The sequence below is a fragment of the Centruroides vittatus genome, unplaced genomic scaffold, assembly GCF_030686945.1.
Source record: "Centruroides vittatus isolate TY-2023 unplaced genomic scaffold, ASM3068694v2 scaffold_3315, whole genome shotgun sequence".
Lineage (NCBI taxonomy): Eukaryota > Metazoa > Arthropoda > Arachnida > Scorpiones > Buthidae > Centruroides > Centruroides vittatus.
Genome location: NW_027122703.1, coordinates 4,471,598 through 4,498,213, shown reverse-complemented (window position 1 = coordinate 4,498,213; position 26,616 = coordinate 4,471,598). Strand labels below are relative to the sequence as shown.

The 26,616-nt window shown below is 28.2% G+C and overlaps 1 protein-coding gene across 2 annotated transcripts in view; it reads right to left on the bottom strand.

Annotated features, from left to right (window-relative positions):
• The window catches only part of LOC136988460 (NAD(P) transhydrogenase, mitochondrial-like), a 267,559-nt gene that overhangs the window by 7,647 nt on the left and 233,296 nt on the right, over positions 1–26,616 (bottom strand). For both annotated transcript variants that reach the window (XM_067286306.1, XM_067286305.1), the window contains 11 exons: positions 23,721–24,362; positions 22,751–22,938; positions 17,869–18,024; positions 16,396–16,600; positions 10,037–10,243; positions 6,210–6,299; positions 5,864–6,133; positions 4,965–5,210; positions 4,522–4,767; positions 4,123–4,311; positions 1,765–1,916 (listed from right to left, as the gene is read on the bottom strand). In XM_067286306.1, coding sequence (XP_067142407.1) covers positions 1,765–1,916; positions 4,123–4,311; positions 4,522–4,767; positions 4,965–5,210; positions 5,864–6,133; positions 6,210–6,299; positions 10,037–10,243; positions 16,396–16,600; positions 17,869–18,024; positions 22,751–22,938; positions 23,721–24,360 — 2,589 coding nt within the window. In that variant the 5' untranslated portion in view covers positions 24,361–24,362. The remainder of the gene's footprint in view (positions 1–1,764; positions 1,917–4,122; positions 4,312–4,521; positions 4,768–4,964; positions 5,211–5,863; positions 6,134–6,209; positions 6,300–10,036; positions 10,244–16,395; positions 16,601–17,868; positions 18,025–22,750; positions 22,939–23,720; positions 24,363–26,616) is intronic.

Here is a 26,616-nt window from a genome sequence, read left to right as displayed (position 1 = left end):
GAACTTTTTAAGAAATTTGTAGGAATTTCCTGGGATGAGAAGAATTTCCCAGGTTAAAAAACAGCCAGGATCTCATTAGAGAAACTCTAGACATTATTACTAATATTATTTCAAAAATAAAATATTCAGATTACAATTAAAAATAAAAGAAATTATCTATATAATTTAGAAGAAAAAAAAAAAAAAAAGTAAAATAAGTGAGTAAAACATGCAAATAAATCAACTTAAAAAAATTTATATTTACATAGATCTAATTATGTACTTCTAATAAACTCCTAATGAGCTTATTAACTGTTTTCAATCAAGTGATATATATATATATATATATGTGGTGCTCGTTCCCCACACTGATATGACTTGGTCGAGTCCGATGTCGTGCACAGGCGGGGAAAAAAATGGACCATTAGAGAGGGGGAAAAAAAGAAGCAACGACGTAGCACGAATGACGTGTCTGATTCAAGACGATTAATATCCGTTTTTATAATCAGTATCAAGATGATTTGTTTAGTTATATGTGATAAGAAGCTCTTCATATTCTTTCTTAAACTGTGTTCTGCATACGCTTCTTAACGCCCAGCCCAGCCCAGCCATCTATAGACATCATATATATATATATATAATTAATAAAATCTAAAAAATTATAACAAATTTTTTGGCATATAAAACTGGTAAGAAATCTTTCTATGTTATATATGTCACTACATATGAAACATTATAGCAGAATTCAATTCTGCTATACAGTCAAACTGTTTTTATGCGAGAAATACAAAGAACTGAAATTTTTTTCCACTTTTGCTGTTAAAAAAAAAAAAAAAGACTAGACACTATGAGTAAAATGACTATGTCTTCAAAATAAAGTAAACGAATATTAAATCTTTTAGAACAGGAAAAAAAATGAACCTCTAAAAAACTCATATCAATTCAGAAAGTTTATAATAATGCATTGACATGTATTAGAAAAATGGACAGTAAAAGTTAATTTAATTAACTGAAAATCAACAACATATATTATATATAATAATCTAATAATATAAGCCATAGATTGCATGTTTGTATATCTGTAATCTGTAACAGAATGCCTAGAATGGCCACTAGGGCTCTAGCTATTATATAAATTAACAATAAATTCAGTATATTATTATTAGATGTGGTTTTTTGCGTTTTTGACTGAAATTATATACTAATAATATGAATCTGTTAAAAAAATTTATTATTTTTATTATTAAAATTTTATAATTATTGTATAAGAATTAGAATCTGAAACCATTTCAGAACAGCATCTACTAACTACTTTTTATCGGTAAACTAGGGAAAATGCTTCCATTTGTTTATAAAATATAAGGATTTATTTACATCTTCATATATTTTTTACAGTAAAAAACTGGTTATAGCTATCCTATTATAATATCTTGATTTAAAGTCAAAAATAAATTTTAAAACTGTAAAGCTATGAATTCATTTTCATCATTTTTACAGAATTTTGAATTTATAGCTTTCAAAGATTTTAGCTACGGCTATTTCATTTTCTATTCCTAACAATAAACCTCAATACTCAGTCAAATTATTAATTTTATTTTAAAGTTTATTCTTTCAAAATAAAGTTAAGTTAAACTAATTTGAAGTTTTGTTTGTCACAAAATCCAACTACTATTAAAATTTGCAAATTTCCAGATAAAATATTAATTTATTCATAATTTTTTTAAAAACAGATTTTATCTTAGACTAAAATAATGCTTAAAGTTTTATAAAGTAAAATTTATTTACCTTACACATAATATATGATAAAATGGCACCTGATGAACCAATTAAAGCTCCTACAATTGTCATTAAATTATTATTAAGCATAAATCCTTCAGCACAGAGAGCCCATCCAGAATAACTGTTGAGAACTGTTATCACTACAGGCATGTCAGCTCCTAAATTACAATTTAGATTCATTTAATAACAACATATTTATTTAGATTTAATTTAAAAAATATAATTCAAAATATATACAAAGTATAATTAATAAATGTTATAATTATGCAAATGTTTTAATAGTTCATAATCAATTAGACAGAACTATACATATATATATATATAAACTATACATATATATATAATGATTTCCAAATCAAAAAGAAATAAAGTATGTTAATAAGTAACAGCTATATTTTTGTTTTTTTGTTTCCTCTCATTGCTATGTTCCAAGAAAGATTAATCTAATTTGATGTATTGTGTAATTGAATAGTGAATCCATTTCAACCCTTATCAATACACCCCAGATTTATATGCCCATGCATGTTTTTTTAAATGTTATGATGTTGAAACTTCAATATAAATGCAATTTTGGTCCAAGCAGGTCAAACTAAGGTGTTCAATTCATGATTTTTACTGTATACTTTGCAGATATAACCATTTTAGAACTAAATAAGTGCTTTATAACTTCATAGCTTGTTTCTCATGATTGCAAGCACCAATTTTTTCAAATGATCTGCTGTCTGCAAAAGTGAAATTTTTTGTGTATGTATAATTCATTTAAGAAATATCACTCGTCCAATGAATTACAAGATAAACACACAAACTTCATATATTTTAAATTTGAACTCACATTTTTTTAAAGTCCCCTAAATGAATACTTTTTGTGTTGCCATGGAAATCTTTTTTTTCAAATTCTCAAAATTCTTTTAGTTAATTGAATTAAAATTATTGTAAAATGTTATATTTATTTATTTAATAATGTCATATTTAATTTTTTTCAAAAAGTTGTGTAAATATAATGTTTACTTAAATATAAGGGGAATAGTTCTCCAGAGTCAAACTTTGGTATATGGAGTATGTACAAAAAAAGATTCCATTATAATGTGTTTGGTCAACCAATTATATAAAACAGCAAAAATCTAATTCTGAATTGTTAAAGTATTTACAGGAGTTAGGATCCAAGAAATTTAAACCAGAGGGAAAAATTCTTTATTGTAATGTATTTGACAAATTGTTTCCTGGTAAAAAATGGTTCAAATGTATCAACATGTTGAAATATCCTTATACCAGTGCAACATGAAATATTAAAATAAGCCAAAATAGCAATTAGTTGTAGATAAGTTATACAAGTAATTGCACTGAAACTAACTTTAGTAGAGTTTAGATATCAGTTGAAATACAATCCTAGTGGCCTATGCCAGCCAACAAGATGTACTGTACAGGCCAAATGGAAAGATGCTAAGGTAATTAGACCTGTCAGGAGTTATATACCCTCAAGTACTTGTAGACATTAGAAATCTATAGTCAACAGTGTATCAACTAAAAAGACACAGACGTCATATCATCCACTTGAAGATCTATTTATGAAATCAAACTTACTCTATTTGTTTTATACCGTACCACTTGAATATTGTTGTTTTAATTTGTTTTGCTTTTAGTTTTGTTATTTTTAAGTTTTTTTGTTTCTTTATTTTTGTTTATTATTCATTCACCAAAAATTTCCATTGATTTTAAAAATTTCTATATATCGTATTTATTTTTGGAATGCTCTATACATTTTCACTTAAAGTTACTTGTGTTCTAACTGAGGAAGACCTATTAACTGAAATCAAAATATTTTTACTCTATTAAAACATTTCTGAAGTTAGATGTGTTTTTCTTTTATAATTCTTTCTAATAGACATCATAAAATATTATATACTGTATACACATAATACATTGTAATTTTATTTAATATAATTTCTAGATTAAAATCTCAATTGAGTTAAAAAAATCATAAAAATAACATTGACTTGTTTAGTTAATGGCAAGAAAATTTACATTTAAGACTACATTTTAATTCAATTAAAGTCAAAATATCCAAAGAAAAACATGAAAAGATCTGGAGACATGACACAAAAACATTATGTTTACTATAAAACATTACAATGAAAATATCAGTAATAAATATTTATTATATAAATATAAAAATTCAAAATTATTGATAAACAATAACATTATATGAAAAGTATATGAATATGTACTGTACATGCATGTATGAATATATTTCTATCATAATGAAATACGATAAAAATTAGTATATATTCAAAATTAAAAGTTTTAAATAAAAATAAATACAGAAGAAGGCTATTAATATTAGTTAAAAAGTCTAAAATATTTTACCTCCAATTGCTGCTGTCAGAGTAACTCCCATTATAGTAGAAAGAACAGTAGTTGTACCAAGACAGCTTAAACCAACAGCATTACTTCCAGACATCATATAGTATGCCATTGCACCAACATTTCCAGCTAATAAGGCACTGTTAAGCATGTGTCTTCCAGGTAGAAGAAGTGGAGAAGAGTCTAAAAGTCCTATTTAAAAAAATTTAATATATACATTAATACTTATTTAAAAGAAAACCAAAATATCAGTTTTTCATAAATATTTAAATATCTGTTTTATAAATAAAATAATCATCAAATATAAGTTTTTGATTGCTTTTAAAAGCAATTTTCATTGATGGTCAAAGCATTTAGTGTTTTAAATAAAAAACATTTATAAATAATTAAAACTTAATTAACCTTGGAGTTTTCCATATGCTACTAAAGAACCACTAAATGTGATTCCTCCAATGAAAGTTCCCAAAAATAGAGCAGTTTTAATAGCATTTGCTGCTGGATCTGTGGCAAATGTGGGAAAATCAACAATATAAGTTGCAAAGCATGTCAATACAGCAGCCAATCCTACCAAACTATGAAAAGCAGCAACTAATTGAGGTAAATCAGTAATTTCAATTTTCTTGGCAATATATAATCCAATGCTGCCACCTAAAATAACAAGATAATTTTAGTATTAATTTATAGCAATTATTATAAAGAAAAATATGAAAGTATTTTTTATTACAATAAATAAATGATAAAACAAATAATAAAATATAATTCATATTTTAAATATACAGAATATAATTTCATAACTATTTGACAATAAACAACATAGAAAATTAATTTATGTAAACAATATTTACCTCCTAGCATACATGCAGAAATTTGAGCAGCAAGTGCTGGAGATATATCCATTATACCTAATGTAGCTGCTAAACCCCCAGAAACACCCACCATTCCTAATGCATTACCCAGACGTGATGTTTTTTGTGAAGCAAGTCCAGCCAAAGCACCTACACAACAAAGAGATGCTCCAAGATATGCCATCTGATGGATTTCTGGATAGCCAGCTGATGCTACTAAGGCATAACCTCCCGTAAATGCAACGGCTAAAAATACGTAAATAAGTATTATTATTATAGCATAAATTATTAAAAATTTTTTGTTTTATTTTCATTAAAATTTTAAAATAAATAAATATAAATATTGATTTTAAAAAATGAATATTTTACATAAATTATAAGGCATATATGTTGTAATTTCTAAATTTACAATGCATACATGTTTATGACTTACATGTCAGAGTTTAGTAAAAAGTGTTTGATTAATACTATGAATATTAACAGTATTAAACTGAGTTTGTCTTATTCCTTTACTATAATGATGTATGTCATTGTAATTTCAGATATAAATGATATATAACTGAATATACAATTGAAACAAAATGCAGCAACTACTTGTATAATAATAGTTTTCAGTATAGTGCATTATTAAATGAATATAAACATAATAATCTTGTTTTCATAAAAATTATACAATTACTTAAAAACTTTTTATTAAGCATGTAGAAAAAGCCTGAATATTTTCTCATATTTTTTGTAGTATATACAAATAAAAATCTACTTTAAAATTTCTTTAACAGTAAAAACATAAAATTGATTTTATCATCTACTTAGATTAAAAGAATTCAATAAACTAACATTTTCTTAAAAAACAATTATAGAGAGCTTTAAATTTAACAATTATTAAAAAACTTTCTTACCTGGTATTCCATATAAATAATTATATTCTGGTGGATCAGTAGGTCTCCTAAACATATCTAACATTCTTTTTGTAACAAGAAAACCACCACAAATATTAATAGTAGAAATAAATGCAGCAGCTGCACCTAATCCTTGTGAAACTGTAGTAGGATACAATCCACCACTCATTAATAATAAGCCTCCAACTGCAGTTATACCAGATATTGCATTAGTAACTGACATTAGTGGAGAATGAAGTGCTGGAGTTACACCCCATACGGTATGATAACCTAAAATATAATCATAAAAATCAATTTTGAATTGATAAAGAACAAATTCATAATGATCAAGCTTAAGATTTCTTACCAACTATTCCAGACAACCCAAATATAGTTGTCATTGTAGTTATAGACTGATTTGGTGACACTATTCCAAGTCCAATTAGAGAACCTAATCCTGTAAATATATATAATTCATTTATTTATAACTATATCATCATTTATAACATTTTTACACCACATGATACTCTTTATATTAAATATAGATTCAACAAGGCTGAAAACTAGGCACTACACAATGTGTAAAAGTCAAATGTTAAAATGTTTATTGATATTCAAAATGACTCATAATAAAATCAATGTACTATTAAAAATAAAATTCAAAGCAAATATAAATTAAAAAAAAAGAAAAAAATTTGTAAAACAAACAAAGCACTTTAAAACCTAATTTTAAAAAACTAAGTTTTAAATGCTGAAAGTCATCAATTGTATACTGATAGTTTTTATCATCACTCCTATATTATGAATTTTATTAAAAAAAATGAATTTAAAAAATGTATATTCAATATCTGTATAATTTTTTAAAAATGATGCTATTGAATAACTTTCTCTAGCCCTCACAATTTCTTATGTACAATAATCTAAATATAAATCTATAAAACATAAGCAGTAAATATAATTTAAACTAGCAAATAATCAATGTAAAAGTTCTACGTAAGCCTAAATGCAATAATCTATATATAACAAAAATAAGTTTTATTGTGGATGATACAAGTTTTAGAATATAATTATAACTACAACTTACATTTATAATTTTATATTATAATCATATGAGTGTAAAAATTATATACAATAGATATACTACATTTGCAGCAGTTACATTCTGCAAAATTGATGCAAATATGAAAAGGAGTAATGCATTGAAAAAAAATATTTTTTTCAATCCTATTTCCAAGCAGCCATTGTTGTTCATATATAAAACAACAATGGCTGCTGAATTTCATCCCTGCAAACAAGCTACATTTTAATTTTATTTCTGAGAGCTTTCTTTCACCTTTTTTGATAAAATATCAAACTATTAAAATCTTCTTGTATAAATGACACTGCTTATCTCCAGAGGGTGTCCTCAGGGCTCAAAATCAGGACCTCTCTTTTGGAATATCCTATATAATGGTCTATTGAACATCACTAAAGGAACAAATCTAAATGGAGACCCATATATTCAAGGCTATGCAGACGACACAGCCATCCTGCTTAGCCATCATAATCATGAAACCTTACAGACTTATACTAACAATCTGCTGAAGTTGGTGCACAGTGGAGTGAGGAAAACAAGCTCATTATCAATTACAATAAATGTAACTGTATGGTTTTCCCTAAAGGGAATCCCCTTCAGAAGCATCCTTCTATTAAAATTAACAATCAGAAAATCCAGTGGACAAACAATATCAAGTATCTAGGTCTGATCCTAGACCCAAAACTGACTTGGAGGGACCACATCCACTACACTTACGACAAGGCTGTTAGAGTTAATCATGCACTTAGGTGCATCGCCCGTAATTACTGGGGCTTAAATCATCAAAACAGTAGAACAATCTACAAGGGGGCCATGGAGCCAATTCTCACGTATGGCTGTGAGGTCTGGGGCCATGCTGTTGCCAAGACCCACGTATGCCGTAAACTCCTCTCAGCACAACGGACCTCAGCCATTGCAATTACCAAATCCTATAGAACAGCCCCCACGGATGCCCTATCGGTTATCGCAGGGCTACTTCCTATTCACCTGACTATCTTATACAGGTATATTAAGAACCTCTTCATAAAGCTGGTCACAACAGACATCAATTAAGATCAACTCCATAAAATCATCTCCAACTTAAAGCTTCCGGATCTTACACACTCTCTTGTCAATGAAATCGCTGAGAATGATGTTGACCTTAACACAAATATGGAAAACAAACACCCAGCCAATAATATCTCTAGCAACTTTTACCTCAAAGAAACCTCTACCCCAAATGGCCTCAACTTCTTTACCGACGGCTCTAAAACGTCAGATGATATAGGTGCCTCAGTATGCCTCGAAGATTCTTCAAAAAGGAACTTTTGGCAAGCAGTATACAAACTGCATAAAAACTGCTCTATTAACCAGGCAGAATCACTAGCAATCTTCAACTCATTAAAGTATATTTATACTAATATCCAATGGCCACAACAGAGAACAATCAATATTATCAGTGATAGCCGGAATGCCCTCCATCAAATTAAAAATGAAAATGTCAAACAAGCCTCAAGCTAATATATGCACTCGAAGACTCCACCAAAATAAACTTCTACTGGATAAGAGGTCACTCCAGAAATGTCGGGAATGATAAAGCTGACCACTTGGCCAAAAAAGCTAAGGATATTGCAACGAATTGCAACCACTCGTCACTCCCAATGTCCTATCTCTGTAGCAAACTTAATAATATCATCATGGACAGGTGGCAGGATGAGTGGGATAAAAGCAACACCAGTCGCATCACTAAAGTTAGCAATAGGATGTTTAACAAACACCTAGAAACCTCGCATGCTCTCACACAGATTATGACGGCACATGGTAACTTTAAGGCCTACCTTTGTCGTTTCTTAAAGAAAGGCAACGGTCTGTGTGATTGCAGTGTAGAAAGTGATGACCCCCCCATCACCTTATCTTTACTTGCACTAAGTACATTACTCACCGCTCTCATCTGAGGCATCTGGTGGAAAAAGACAGGCACCACTGGCCCTGTAAACTAAACACCTTCATTGACAACAGGAAAATCGACCGTGCCTTTACGAACTTTGTTCACAACCTTAATCTTATGAACCACCAGCAGACCTTCTTATGCAACTTAGAACTCCACATCCTCTTTGCAGTGTTACCCTACTCCTATTCAGCCTAGTGTGTTGTATCCTGTTTATCTAAGGCATCATCGAGCTCTTTCTTATCATGTTCAACCATTGTAGCTTATTTATCCATTATTATAAGGCTACCATTGTATAATGTACTGTACATTCATTGCTTATTGTATAACCATTGTTTTTCGTCTCCCCCCATATTATGTACAATCTCCGTATCCCGTTCACCCTCTGTTACATATATCCCCACTGGTCTTTGTATTTCTGCTGTTTCATGTTCAACATCTGTTCTACGTAACTTCCTTGCCTTACCCTGTATCCTGGTGCATTATTTTCCGACATCTATCCCTTACTGCCCTTTACCACCTCTCTCCAGTCCCCTGCTGCTATGGTTGTTCCTGTAGTGTGCTCCCCCCTAATCAGTTACCGTCGCGTCTTACCCTCCTTTTTGTTTATTTTCTACTTGCAGTCCCTTCTGTTTCAATTGCATCCCCTTAGTTCCTGGCAGACGCACTACAACCCTCCTTTCCTCCCTCTTTTTCTCCTCACCTCCACCCCACTCTCTACTACCCATACTTATCCCCCTTTTTTCCCCAAGGCTATACCATTGAGTCAGGCCTTCCTTTAACATCCTATCCTATAAATGACACTGCTGATTTGTAAGGATAAAAATACAACTAAAATCCACAAGCAAAACAATGACAACATTCACAACATATACTAACATGAAACAACTTTTACTATCCTTATAATAGCATTTGCTAAAATAACACAAGACAAGATAGCATCAACAATGTACTTGTCAATAAAATTCAATAGATTAAAAAAGTTTTTTAATCATTTAATTGTCTCAGATTAACATAAATTATTCACTTTTATTCATCATTTGGTTTCATGAACATGAAGGATGGTTGCAAATACATAACTGCAGGTATGCAAAATGCATGAACAATGAATGCACAAATATGGAGCTTATACTGTATATATTAATTATATATTAGTAACTTTTATATACAAATTATGATATAAGAATTTTACCTGTTGTATATAATAAGGAATCTTTCAATGTCTCATTAAAATAATTTGGTTCGGGTGGAACAGGTTTAGCAGCAATAGGTTTTGCAACAGGAGCTGCAGGCACTTCTTTTGGAGGTGGAGGAGGCCACATCAATTTTCCTTCATGTAATACAATTGATCCTCGTGTAACTTCATCATTTAAATCAATATGATAATGGTCTTTAGTGCCTGTTAAAACATTTTTGTAAAGTTACAAATCAGCAATATGTTAATTTTAAATGGCATAGCTATTTTATAACTAAAATATAATAAAATCAATATAATAAACTTTCATAATCAACTGATCATTTTCAATACAAGTTTCAATGAGTTAGTGAGATATTTCAATATTATAAATTTTGTGTGAAAAATAAACTGAAAACAAAAATATTTGAATACTTTTGAAAGATTACAGAAAACACTTAATAACTCAAAATTAATATATTTTCCAATCAAATAACACTTATTTCATAAACAGTATTTCAATTTAATAAATAATAACAGTATTATTTACATTCATTTCTGATTTAAAAAGATATTTCCATTTAGGCCTATAGTGTAACAAAATTGTAAATTATATCAAGAATTTAGCTACAGCTGTATTAACTAAATAAATATCAAGTCAGTCCATAAGACCATGCGCATTTTTATGACCTTGAGAAAAATCTTGTTTTGCTGTTAAACATGTCAGTCTAATGTGATAATTTTTACACTGAAGTGTTAAATTAGATCTCATTCACATAATACTGTTCAGAATTGTGAATATTTCAGGTTGTTTATTTTCGTTAAAATGGAAGTAACCAAGAATATAAAAGACATGTTTTATACTTTTTATTTTTAAGTGGTGAGAATGCTACAAATGCAGCCAACAAAATAAATACTGTACATAATCAAATTGTAATTAGTGCAAGGACTGTGCAGAAGTGGTTTGAAAGATTTAGAAACAATGATTTTAGTGTGGAGGATAAGGCTCGTACTGGAAGACCCGTTGACTTTGATGATGATGCTCTCTCTGCACTAGTTGAAGCAGAACCATCTTTAACAGTTGATGAAATTGTGGAACGTTTAAATTCATCCCACGGAACTGTTCATAGACACCTACAACAAATCGGAAAAGTTTCAAAGCTAGGAAAATGGATACCACATGAACTGTCAATAGCTAACCGACAACAACATGTAAACATTTGCACGTCTCTTTTATCCCGTATTGCTTTAGAACCTTTTCTTGGTAGGCTGGTTACTGGAGAAGAAAAACGGATCCTCTATAATAATGTGACGAGAAAAAGACGATGGATCGTGACAAGCAGCCAAAACCAACTGCAAAAGGTGAGTTGCATCCAAAAAAAAATTCTTTTGTCTGTTTGGTGGGATATGTCAGATGTAATTCACTTTGAGCTGTTAGAACCTAATCAAACAATTACAGCTCAAATGTATTGTGAGCAATTAGAGCATTTAAATGAAAAATTGAAAAAAAAAATCAACCGTCGTTAGTGAACAGAAAGCAGATTCTCTTGCAGCATAACAATGCTAGACCACACGCTGCAAAAATAACTGTACAGAAACTTGAAAGCTACAACTGGGAAATTTTACCTCATCCACCATATTCGCCAGATATTGCTCCCAGTGATTATCATCTTTTTCGCAGTTTGCAGAATTTTTTAAAAGGGAAAACTTTTGAGGATGAGAACAATGTAAAAAAGGCTATTTCTGAATATTTTGATTCAAAATTGAAATCATTTTATGAAGACGGGATCAAAAAGCTACTATCAAAATGGCAAGAAATTGTACAAAATAATGGTGAATACATTATAGATTGAAATAAAATTTAATTAAAATTTTTTGCTGCTTTTTTTTGTAGATAAAAATACGCATGAACTTATGGACTGACCTGATAGTTACAATAAAGTTTTAACTAATTCCTGATATAACTTCTATAATATAAAGACTAATGACTAATATTAGAATAATGAGAAAAATAATTTTGTAACTATTTGATTAACTATTTTAATATTATTGTAGATTAATTAAAAGATTATTCATTTAATAATATGTATATTTTTAAATATTTTAAAGTACTGTAACATTGAATATTAAAAAAAACATTGTAAATATGATAATTACAAATGAATAGTTTTTGAATTTTTATACTAATCTTTATTTTTCAAAATTTCTAAACTTCAATACATCTTTAACAGAACTTTGGTTAATATAGTAAAATCTGTATTTAAACACTAAGTCAGTATTTTCTAACAAACAAGTAATGAGAAATATTTGTTTAAAACATACTTTGAATATTTGATCTTCTCTCAATGTTTTTGTCATCTTTCAAAAAACTGACAATAATTTTGTGGTACATAATTGCATAACAAACAAAATCATTTAGATAAAGTATTTAATTTAAAATGTAAATCAAAGTTGAGACTAAAATTATCTTATATCTGAAATAACACAATGAAGATTATGAATCATTGCATTGCATTATGTTTATAACTATATAATTCAGAAAAATTAAAAATATTAATAAATTTCACAATAATGAGAGTATTTATTATTGAAATCGTAATGACTAGAAAGACTTCCTAATATTACAGTAGATTCTCATTTATAACTTCACTTTTACAAATGGAATATCTGTCACGGTGCTCAAAATGTCAACGTTTTCTAACAACTAATTTACTAAAAATAATTACTTTGTCATTTTTATGAGAATTGAGAATGTTGCAGAGTTATTTTCGCCAATTGTTTTTGAACGGATTATTGACGAAAACCGAGGTGTCACTGTACAGTGTACACCCATGTACCTAGCATCAATCTGCATTATTTCTTTAGCTTCTGTTGTCCTATCCTAAAACCTCCAGTTATAGGGAAAAACAGAATGGTTTTAGGCTAAAACTTTTTCCAGCGAAACTTGTGGCACGATGAGTAATAAGACCACAGAACACAAGGTAGTTTTACCCTAGATTTACCCTAAATATAAGACTATCTGAAACATTACTCTGAAAGGTTGAAATTACTCTAGAAAAGGGTAATTACCCTAGAAATGGCAGCACTGGTTAAGAATGAATACAATACAAACTCCACAAGTGTTTGCAATGTGCCCATTGACAAGTTACAACCTATCCTTCGTATTGTGGTTGCATCAGCTAACGTACAGAATGCATTATGGCTTTTCTTAATCACCACAATGCGTCGTGGTCAAATATCATGAAAGCCACGACGCGAATTTTGCTTTGTGGTCGGGTTTTACAAATGGCCACAAAGTGAAATTTGCATTGTGGCTATTTTGAAGCGACCATAATGAGTTGTGCCATTTTTTTCACTCAATGAGCAATTTTGGTCTTTGAGCCTAACGTATATAAATATATTTTCTTGTTAGACATCTCAGTGTAGTGCTATATAGTTTAAACTAGTGTTTCAGGAAAAGAATTTCAATTTATAATACAGCCTATTGGAAAATGGAATCTGATTTATGGCAGTTTGCTTAACAATGCTTTCATCAAAGAAATTAAGACATAAAAGCTGGCTGTTGAACTTATTTTAGAAAGTACAATTTAGTAATAACTGAATGATTCTAATAATTGTGGATTACATCATGCTATTTAATAACTGACTACATTTTTGTTTTATGACTTTTCCAAAACCTAACTTTATAGTATTTGTTTTTTTTTTTAATTCTAGCTACAATACAAACAAGCTGAAAAATACATTAGGAAAATAATGGGATCTAAACAACTTTATTACTTAAGAAAGCATCTAATATATAAATAATTAAAAAACATACAAGAAATTAAATCTTGAAACAGATTTTTGAAGTTCTCTTGGAAATTTCAAATACTTCCTTTAAAATTTTATTTCTTAAAAAATTTTAAATATATGTTTATAAATGTTCCTTTTATTAACCTTTCAGCAGTGGGATAGTCAGGTATGGTGCTATCCCTTAGTAGTGGAGAATAAACCTGGGAAATTTTTAAAGTATTTTTTCATGCGATTTTTCTCATTACTGTTTTGGAAAAAGATTTTGTAAACAGTTATGTCTAGTAAAAAAAGTCTTTTTTTATTGTTACATAATTCATTTTTATGTGAATTTTTTTCGTGGTAGTTTTTGGCGATACCCCCAAAAGAATTTAGCGGATATATACATCCGTCACCACTGCCACACGATCGCCCTCAACATATATATATACGTCCCTCACTGCTGAGTGGTTAATAGCTTTGTTTAAACCAACAAAACAAGCATTAATTTTTTGATGCTAACAAACAATTATATATAATTTTCATATATACTTAAAGAAAAAATATTTGCTATATTTTAACAAATAACTACAAAAACCTAAAAATCAGCAAAGTTTTAAAAATGCGAACATTTTCACCAGTTCTGAACAGGCACTCCTTCCCCATGGCATGGAAGTCTTTCTACGAAATATAAATTCTCTGTCCTTCCCCTCTGTTCTGTCATCTTATGTCATATGTCACCTCCCACTATACACATTCAGCAATCCCCCATTTAACTCAGCAGTTGTTTGCCTGATGATACCCATCAGCACGGGTGAAAATGTTTGCATTTTAAAAAAATTTGCTAGTTTTTAGGTTTTTGTAGTTGTTTGTTAATTCTAAGTTAACCACTTGTAAATTAGCAGTTTTTGTTGCATTTTATTGTTTATTATTTTGATATTATTTCATTTAGTTCATTAATATTTCTTTTAAAGTTTTTTCTTAATATGTTAAAAAAAAGAAAATTAAATAAAGATATGAAAAATTTCATAATGAAAATTAATGAACAAGTTTTTGTATAAATCTTAACATAATAATAAATCTGACAAAAAGTAAATACAAAATAATTTTTTCCTAAGACAATGATTCTGATTAATTTTTAAGAAAAATAAAAACTTAGAATTTTTTTTTATATATAAAATTATAAAAAATTTCATTATAGATTTCTTAAGTAAATATGCTATTCATTGAATATTTTTATTACTATTAAACATTAAACATTCATTTAAATTTTACAAGAATTCTCTGAATTATCTCATTATAATTGCTTTTCAGTAATGTAGTGAGATAATTTAGACAACTCATCTCCTAGTTAAACATTAACTATGATGTTAATTAACATTCCTAATACAGTAAAACCTCAATTTAACAGACTAATTTGGGTGAGAGGTGTCCATTAATGCTGAAAGTTTGTTATATAATTAAGTATATTTTCTGAATGTATGTGTTAAAATAAACCAGCAGTGAGTTGCTCAACTTTCCTGGCAACATTTAAAATTTTGGTCGTGCCATCTGTTATCATATTTTATTGAAACAACTTTTTATACTTTAACTATAATAAAATGGCAAAAAGCTTAATTTTTAGGATAGGGATGAGTTTTATAAAATTGTAAATGCTAATAATGAGTAAAATCATCATTAAGTCTAACCCTACTGGAGATACACACGATCTCTTTTATCACCCCACTCCCTCGATCTTTAACCACCAAAATTTAATAGCATCAATCCCCCTAATAAACAAACCTCCTTGCAAAATTTCAGAAATTTTTGACACAAGGCACAGGAGTTATTAAGCTTCAAATAGGGTAAACAAAATTGTGCCCCTACACAAAACCATACATACAAACAAACAGAAAAAACCACTGAATTTTGTTGTATTTCTTATTGTTTCAAAGTGTCCTAAGTACAAAAATGTAAAAATCTGCAAGGGATCATTTTTTGCTGAATTGCCATACTTTTCCTCTACAGCTGAGAAAGTAAAACTGACACATTAGTTAATATTTTTACTTATGTAGATACATTTCTGTAATTAAAATAAAATATGAGAAGTTTGATTTTACAAAAAAGTTTCCTATATGTATTATTGCTTATGTACTCACAGTAGTTCTGAAACTGTAATAAACAAGTATGCAATCTAAATTAAAATAAATATTTTTTGGGAAATCTTGGATTTGAAAAAATAAATAAACTGTTAACTTAATTAAATATAAAAAGCATTTTAAAATTAACAGGGTATTAATTTTTGCATATGACAGTTCTGAACAGGCACTTGCTATTTAATAACTGACTACATTTTTGTTTTATGACTCTTCCAAAACCTAACTTTATAGTATTTGTTCTTTTTTTTTAATTCTAGCTACAATACAAATAGGCCAGAAATTTTGTCTGTTAAATTAAAGTTTTACTGTAATTATTTTTCTATACTTCATCATATAAAAAATTAAACACACATAAGCTTTAATATTGAAACAAATACACAGTTACATAATAATTTTTTGAAATTTATTATGAAAAAATTAAGTAACAGTAAAACTTTTATAACTGTCATTTCAAGATAATTTAAGACTTACCTAATGATAATAGAAATTTAGATATATTATTTGCATAAAGTGTAGATGATTGTGTTGGGAGCCTGCTTGGTAAATCTGTATAACCAATATGAATAACTCCTTTATGAACACTAAGTTGACCTGGTTTTGTTGTTTCAACATTACCACCAGCTTCTGCTGCCAAATCAACTATTATAGAACCTGGTCGCATAGACTCAACCATTTCCTATGTAAAAATTTTAAAAAATGCTTTATGAAAATTAACCTAAAAAAAACATTTAACTTAACTTTTGGAAATCATTTAAAGATTCAAATCTTAATGTAATAATTTAAAATTTTTCTGTTTCCACTTATGTATATACTGTATTACTTTTGGAATATAAGCTGCAGTAACTAACTACTACTACAACTAATGTTGTTAATGAGCTGTTAATTGTTTTATTGCACTGTAAACAAAAGCTTTTACTTCCTGATTTTAAGTCAGTCAAATTATAATATTTTTTATTTTATTCTATTCAGAAGAATGTTTTCTTTAATATTTATTTAACAACTAGTTTTGTTAGATCTGATTAATTTTATTTTTAGTCACAGTTTAACCGGCATGCCAGTAATCCCCCCCAGAGTTCCTGGCATGCTGGAAAATACCATAAAAAGTAATTTTTCATCATTAATAAAAATAATTACAAGATGATTTATCACAAAGTAAAGAAGTTCAACATCTGCTACAAAAAATTGGAATAGTAACATCTGCTTAGAAATATCTAAACAGTTGTACCTGTATTTTTTAGCTTATTTAAATTATAACTATTTTAAATTATAATTATCCAGTGAATTCTTGATGTAGTGAATGATTTAGTGAACTCCTCTGGGTTCACAATATCAATATAGTAATTACAAGGATAGATAAAATAATAAACAATAAAGTAAGAAAAAGATATAACATTCAATCTATAGAACAATGAACACAGAAGACTCAAATGAGCACACAGAAAACTCAAATGAAAACAATATGTACAGAGAAGAGGTGATGAAGAGTTAAATAAAACTGACTTATAAATGAAAACCAAAAAGAAAGAGACAATTGGCAAGACCAAAATAAAGTTTCAAAGACACAATAGGAAAAGATAGGAAGATCTGATCATAACATGGTTCATTCATGCTTTAGAGACTTAGAGGATAAATGAAAGAGATGACTAATTATTTTAATGATGAATTATGAATACTCCAAATGAATTAAATGTTAAAACATTTTTTATTAAAATGTTTTAATATTTAAAAATATTAAACTTTTTATTTGAATTTCAGTATATCTAAAAACAATATTTTAAAAGATATATAAGATTTTAATAAAAATTATAGTGATATTTGTCTTAATTTTTAATAAATTTAATAATTTTTAACTGTTTATTGTATATATATAAAATATTAAATAAATGATTAAAAAGTATTTAAATTTTACAGAAATATAAAAATTTACAAAAACAAATTTAATACTTTGGTTATAAGTCGTGGTGCTGGTTTTCCTGGAATCAATGCTGTTGTTATTACAATATCAACTTCTTTACACTGCTTTGCAAATAATGCCATTTCTGCTTCTATAAATTCTTTTGACATTTCTTTAGCATAACCACCTACACCTTCTCCAGATTCCTGTTAAAAATCATATTTTTCATTTAATAATCTTTACAATTATATTAAAATTTATTAATTTAAAAATAATAAATTAAAATCACTGGTATATTATTTTACATCTTATTATGTATCCATAAATGAAACTGAAGCCAACCTGTTTTTATGTTCAACTAAAAATTACATACAGTGGACCTTCATTATAGCGCTGCTCGCTATACTGCACACTTGGTTATAGCGCGGGCAATGTTTGTGACGCAATAAGCTCAAACACGTATATACAGGTCCGTGCGGCGTTAATGAATAGCACATTTTATTGTTACTGCGTATTGAGTAATTGTGTATGTATTGAGTTCTTGCATGTATTTTGAATAGTGTTTAATTATTGTATGCATGATGAGTAAAAGAACAGACAAGCTACAGTATGTACAGTATGTACTTATTAAGATGTATAACTATGTTATGTGAATTTTAATAAAACATTTAATAAATAAATTGGGTTTTTTATTAAAATACATAACATGTATGTAGTTGATGGGAGGTTTCAGTATATAGTTCAAATCGTTCTGAGTAAATTTATTGTGTCACCACTGTGCCGCTCAGTATAACGTGGTTCACCTTATAACGCGAGTGTTGTTTCCCACCTGACATGCATGTTATATCAGGGGTACACTGTACTAATTGAACAGAACTGAAACCAAAAAAAGCCTGCATCATTTTCACTGATGAAACCAGGAACTGAACAAGTTGTTTTTCACTGGTCCTTACAGTTAACCAAAATGTTTTTAAAGTAGTGAGATTAACTATTGGTATGAAACTTACAGATGTGGAGAGCATTGTATATTGGTTCAAAATTCATTCAAGTTACTGTTAACTGAAAGGTAGACTCAAGCTGCAATTGTCATTTCAAAATGCATACTTTATAGTAAATTGCCTAATTGGTAACATTTTTCATGCAGTGAGTGACAATTTCTTTTGAAAATTGTTGGATGATAATTAGAAGTACAAATTTCTATAGTTTAATTCTATATATAAATGTAGTACAGTAAAAATATGCAATCTATAATGTATAATTTGTTATACTTTGAAATTCTGATAGAGTAATATTCAATAATAAAAATATCAAATAATTAAAATGTCAAGAAACTAATTATCTATAGTCACCTCAAAAGACCACTGAATTAATAAGATGATAGCAGTATATCATTCATTATTATTTTTGTCATATTTCAAAACTTCTTTTACTGAACATCATTACATCATAGTAATCTGTCAGATAATAAATTAATGCTTTTTGAGAAGACTTTAGAAGAAAGCAAGTTAAATTCCTTCTGATATGCTAAGAGCTACTGTTGAGAACACAGTAATGCAATTTAACTTGCTTTCAGAAAATGGTGGATGCCACATTGAATGAGCTTTGTAACATGTTTTAGAAACAATTAAAACATTTTCAACCAATGTCTTCATGTCTTATATTGTTTAACAATATTGTATACAGCACCATTTCTGCTGGTGGTGAGTTTTTGAACTATTTTTTTTGGCAGAAAATAAAATCCCATGACTTCCTGTAAACTATTACTAAGTTTGATAACATTCTGTCCAGTAGTTTTCCTTTTATGGCCATTTCAAAGTGGAACTTTAATTATAATGACCCTGTATATTACAATATTGGAATAGAAAAAAAATCATCCTTTACATCCTCTCTCTGAAATTTGCTTTAGCAGTTCCTGTAATACAAATGAGTGTAGAAAGGTATTTTCTAGTCTGAAATATATTCTATTATCTTTGTGTACAAATATGAAATTTGAAGTACTAGATAATGTAATGTTAATAAGATGTTTTGAAAAATTTACAAAATGATATTTTTTTGTTAATCAATACAATTTAAAATTTAACAAATAAAAAGATGTCAGTAAACTTTTATTTTGTTTAGTCATTCTTTTGTAATTTGAACAACAATAATTTTAGGTTATATAATATATATTTGATTGAACTTTTTATTTGTTAAATGTTACATTTGAATCTCTTAATATAATGTGATTATTTCCAATTTATAATTTTATTGTTTTTCTAAAAAGATTTATTGCTGATTTAATGTTGTTATTTTCAAATTTAGATTTCATACCAACATGGTAACTAAACTTCAAATTGAACTGCTATCCATTAAACCAGTTACCAGTCCTTTGCAGATTTGATAAAGAGAGCTGTAAAGAAACTTTAAAGGGATCTACAAACAGGAGCTGAATAGTTTTTTCAGTTCAAATCCCTCTACAAAATACATATTTAATAAAATTCAAATTTACTATCATGATAAAATATTACAATTTGATGATGATTTGAAAATTTAATTTCTAATCGCCATGTGTAGAATTGTTCATATATATTAAGCAAAAGAGCTAGAATATTTATAGACTACTTTTAAAATATGAAAATAGCATATAAAGTACTCTAACTCTTTGGTTTAATACATATAATTCAGTTTATGGTTTAATTTATTAAATTATTTCTCATCTCAAAAAGTATTTTGAACTATTCATCAATAATTAAATATACATTTGTACATAATATTCAATGTTTGAATGACTTTAAAAAATGAAATTGATACACATTTATTTATACAATAAAACAATATATATATTGTTATATTTTAAATTCAATAATTGTTTTATATCTAAATTGTGTCTGTATGAGTACAAATATACAAACTAATATTCATTACAGAAGAATAATTTTTTTGCTGTTTCTTCTTTATATCATAATGATGATAATTAATTATAAATAAAAACTCTTATTCTAAGAAAAAATACAAGTCTGTTTTTGACAATGCACTATTAAATTAATAAAAACTTTTAAAACAAAATAAAACAAAAAACGAAGACTTTAGAATTCAGATCAATTTATGTATAAAACATTATATTGATTTACACCTTTTTGGTGGTGTAATTAATTTCAAAAGAGTATGAATTTTTTAACTACATCATTCCTAATTAATGTTATAATCTATTCAAGAATCTTTAATAATAATTGTATCTTAACAACTAGGCATTGCACAACCTTGTTGTATTGTGATAGAAGGCCTAACAAGTGCAAGGATTGCTTCTTTCTGGCTCTGACTCACCACACCCAGAAAGAAGCAATCTTTGCACTTGTTAGGCACAGAATAGGTAATCCTCATACCTGACATTTTCAGACAGGAGGATCTTGCACTTGCAACAACAAAAGAGGCTATCCTATATATGTGGCTAGAGCATTTGGCAGCAGGAGCAAACTTAAATATGGCACCTTTTGGATAAGTTTTTCATTAGTCTGTTACAAATTTAAAATTATAAAATCACTTTTCATTAATTTAATGTGTATTATATTTTATAATATAATAATTTTTCATACTTATGTGTGAGAGTTTTAGTTTTTAGTTATTAGTTTGCCCATGTAACAATTTTGGAATTTCAGTGCCCATCATCTTGGTGCCCTGGGCACATACCCCCTCCGCTTCTGCCTTTCCATGACTTGCTTGTACCTACCAGCCACAGGAGAGGCAATCTAAGAACAAAGCAATTGCTATCAATTGTTTTATTCTTGTGTTTTGTTTGCACCTATTTTCTGTTAAGTGCAAGCAATGCTGTTTTTTTATTTGCTCCCTACATTCCAATAAGCATGCTCAATCGTACCAGGGAGCACAGACATTGTCACCTTGACTCCACTGTGTTGTACATCAAAAATGAAGTCATGAACCCTTACTTTTATTTAAACGGACCCTCATTACATTTTTAGAGTCCTCATCACAATTAATGGAAAATGGCAAAGTTTTATCAAAATCAATCAATCAAATTTTGAGTGTGAATGCAATTTTGTAAGCTAAATAGAAGTTTCATTCATGCTCCAGATCAATGAATACAACAATGTATCTGAAAAATACTTAATAATATAAACTGATTAAAGAATCAATCTAATTTTCATTTATTTTCAGAATATAAATACTTCTGAGATTTCAAAATGCTGATGATGTTACAGTAGTAAGCAAAGTGGAATAAATTCAATTTCCCTGTAATTCAATTTTATGTATAAGCCATCAAATCATATTTTAATTAAAATCCTTAATTCTTTCCTTAACTCCACTATCACAATAACAAACACTTAACCATTAAATATTCAGTAACAGAAATGATCCAAAACTGAAGGAGGTCAATCAAAAGAACAAAAAATGTTAGATGATTAGTAAATGTTAGTTACTGCATATTTAATGGTTAAGTTTGTTTAAAATGTAAAGAAAAAAAATCACTTGAGGAATAAAAAAAAATTTTAAAAGATTCATTTTAAGCAATAATCCAATTTTTTTTTCACATAACAGTAATAATATTTAAAGCATATTTTGACTAGTATAGGATTATTCTTACCTCTAAGTAAAATTTCTATTAAAATTGTGATTCTAGTTATTTTGTATTCAAAAATATTTTCCTAAAGAAACTATGATTAAAATATTTTTAAAAGTTTGATGATGATGAATATAATTTAAAATACATTTATTTTTCAACATATTCAAAATTGTTATTTCTTATCAGTTTATTTGATATTTTAAATTTTCTACTGTTTTATTAGGGATTTTTTTTATTAAATTTTGTATCTTCAAAGATTTTACATTATTAAATACTGTATTTTTAAATCATTTTTAAAAAATAGCATGAAACAGCAAAAGTTCTGATTAACTGCTTTGTTAAAACATCTAGCATAATACAACAGACTTTTATACCTTTAGGTGAAGTTCTAAAAATTCTGCTCCCATTGATTCTACTTGCTCCTTAACAGCTTCTCTTGTATCAAAAGCTCGTACAATTGCTCCCATATTTTTAGCTGTGCCAATTGCTGCCAAACCAGCAACACCACCTCCGATGACTAATATTTTTGCTGGTGGTACTTTTCCTGCCGCTGTAATCTGACCTATTAAAATATAAATTTAATTTAGAAATTAAAAATTTTCTACCACTTTTTATATCACTGCATTTCCTTCTTTCTTACATCTGATAGTGGTCAATTAATAAATATTTTTTTCTTTAATTAATTTTTAAAAATGACATTTTTTATGTATGTGTGTGTGCTTTTATATATGTTAGGCTCAAAGACAGAAATCACTCATTGAGCGAAAAAATGACTACAACGCATTGTGGCTAATTCAAAATGGCCACGACGCAAATTTTGCTTTGTGGCATTTGTAAAAACGGCCACAATGTGTTGTGGCTAATTCAAAACGACAAAAAGCAAAATTCGTGTTGTGGCTTTCATGATATTTAACCACTACACGTTGTGGTGATTAAGAAAAGCCATAATACATTCTGAACGTTAAGGCTATAAATTAGTCTTAACGTTCAGAATGCATTACTGAAAAGGCTATAAATTAGCCTTCTAACTTAACAGCCTGATAATTCAGCAGATTGTTTGGTTGTGATTGTTTTACAACAATATGGAGAAAAGTTTATTGAAAAGTATGGAAAAAATTTTGTGGCTTTATGGCATATAAGAAAACATTATCGATAAAAAAAATTAAAGCCATTTATAAGAAATATTAAAATCAGCAACCTCAGTTTCATTTTAGATCATCAGATCTTTCAGCAAAATCATTATTCATCAAAACAAAATAGAAAATTATTTTCTTTTATAAAAATAACAAACTTTAAAATAATTAATTAAATTAAATTAATTTTTAAAAAATAAAATAGTAATACCTGTAAAAAATCTTCCAAAATTATTAGCTGCTTCTACAACTGCTTTATAACCAGCAATATTTGCCATAGAACTTAAGGCATCAAATACTTGAGCACGACTAATCCTTGGAATTGCATCCATAGCAAAAACATTCATATTCAGTTTAGCAAGCTTATCAACTAATGGCCTATTTTGAGCAGGATATAGAAAGCTTATTAAATTACTTTTTTCTCTAAATTGTCCAAGTTCTGCATCAAGAGGTGCTCGAACTTTCAAAATTATATCAGATTCAAATGTTGATTTCAAATCTGTAATTTTTGCACCTGCGGCTTCATATTCAGCATTATAAAATTTAGCTTCTTGTCCAGCATTTTCTTCTACATTTACAGTAAAACCTTTCTTAATAAGCGTGGATGCAGCTGCCGGTGTCAAAGCAACTCTTCTTTCATTTTGCCATATTTCTTTTGGTACTCCAATTTTCAATTTCGAATAAGGTATTCCTGAAATTATTTGTTCAACCTTTTCTGGTGTTCCAGCTTTACACTGAAACTTAGGAAATGTCTGAAAATTTCGTACTGATGACCTCCATGTAACTTTCACATATATATTGCCAATTTTTTGAGCAGTGGAGACAGATGTAGTTTGTAGTAAATGAAACATAACTGAAATTAAAATACTAAAAGTTAATACTTAGAAAACACACACTATATTTTGTATAGAAGAAAATCATAATTAATAGGAATAGATTATGATTTTAGATATTTATATGATTATATATTACTACTACTCTTAAATATTACCTATGTATTTAAGAAATATTAAAAGTAATTTACAATGGTTTAAATAGTATTTAATTCTTATTCTCAAAAAATATTTTTTTAAATTAACTCAACCAAATCAACCAGAAATTATGGATTATTCTGATACTATAACTTTAATTTGTTAAATAATTTAGAACTAAAGTTAAGGTAGTGTCATTATCTTGTCTAAATTTAATTAATCTATATATACATATATATAAATGGACATGTTTGTGCCTATATCTCACTCTGCAGCCAAAACTACACATCGCACATGAATGGTGTTTGTGTGTGGTAGTAGCCCCAAGTCTCCCATCGTGCACTATGGTGGTTGTGTCTCAATAGCTATAAGGGTGTGGGAGATATGGGAGTTGAAAGTAGTTGACTTCGAAAATGTGTGATACTTCAATGAAAATGTTCCAGTTTTTTCTAGAAAGTTCCAGAATTTTTTGGAATATCGTAGAATTCTCACACATATTCTCTGTCCTCACTCTCATTCTTCACCCCTACAACCTACCCCCTCTCATTTCTTTTTAAATTAATATTACATTATAGTACATTTTTTTAATAATCAAATAATTAAAAAAAATTAAATGATAAAAACAAACAACAAATATTCTGGAAAGTTTTGGATTACTTTAATAATTTTTAGATCTTTCAAGAATGTTCCATAATATTCTATATTATTTCAGAAAGACTTTTGGATGTTTCTGATAACAGATTAACTAATGCAACCACCTAAAGAGGTGAAATTTGGTACACAGTTAGGGTATGCCATGAAAACACACACTAAAAAAGGATTTTTCAAAGTTCCCCCGTGGGGGAGAGGGAAAGCATTAAGTCTTAACTGGAAGAACGGCTTCTACTGTACTATTTTGTATGCGATTTTTCATATTTAACTACGATTAGTCTTCATTGAGTATTTAGGATTATTAAATTGATAAAATTTCAGACATTGTTATAAATATTTTTATATATTTTGATTTTTTAACCAAATGTTCGAACCGTTTTAAATTCAAATTTGTTTTTTTATGTTGGTTTGATTATAGAATGATTGTAAACGTTCCAGAAAATTAATCAAATTGAAAACAATTTGTTTGATTCTCAGCAATCCTCATCATTCTCAGCAATAGGTGTTATATAACAATTTACTATGATTGTTGAAATATTGAATGTAAATAGGGTTTCCTTGCAAAATCTGCGCGAATGAAGTCGCAGATAACAGCTGAAAGATATGTGGGTTGAAAGTGTTAAGAATGGAAGTGTTAACAATAAAAGTGTTAAGAATGGGAGTGTTAACAATGGAAGTGTTAAGAGAAAGCGACACATAAGACTTACAGGCACAGATGCAGTTTTATGCATTTTTGCAGGAAATCGAACATATTTTTAGACCCATCTAAAAATTCTCTAATTAGTCTCTGGTAACAGGGGGACCTAATTCGTGCATTCTGTGAAAACAGGTAAGGTTGGCTATAACATAATAATCTTAATCTTTGCTATTGTTACTTTTTGCCCAAGCAATGCTGGACTTATTTGCTAGGAAAAGAAAAGTCTTTTAATGCATGTCTTTTATATTAAAAAAACCTATATTACATATAAATGTACAAACAAAAAAAAACCCAGCAAAGCAGTACTTGCAGCTAGTTAAATAATAATAATATTAAAAAAAAATTTTTTTAAGTCAATTCCTACTTAGGTCAACAAAGAAAAATTTTATTTCAGTTACTTTTTATTAAATAATTACAAAGTTCCCTTTTTTTCTCCTCGCGCCCTCTATCGGTCCGAATCGGCATATTGCTGACGGGCACCACAGTTTATAAAATTAATGAATTAATATTTGAAAAAACTGTATTAACATCAAGTGTCATCCACTACAAGTTTAAAAAAATGTATTTGAACTTGAGTGGATGAAGAAAAAGTATTTTATTAACAATTGAAAATTTGAACAAGATATATATATATATATATATATATATATATAGGGAGAGTGTGAACTAATAGTAGGAATAATCCATAATTTCTTAATATTAATGTTATATATCAAATTTGATACAAATGTAAATTATTGTACTTTTCAAAACAGTTTAAATCATCAAACTAAAAAATCATATTCCTA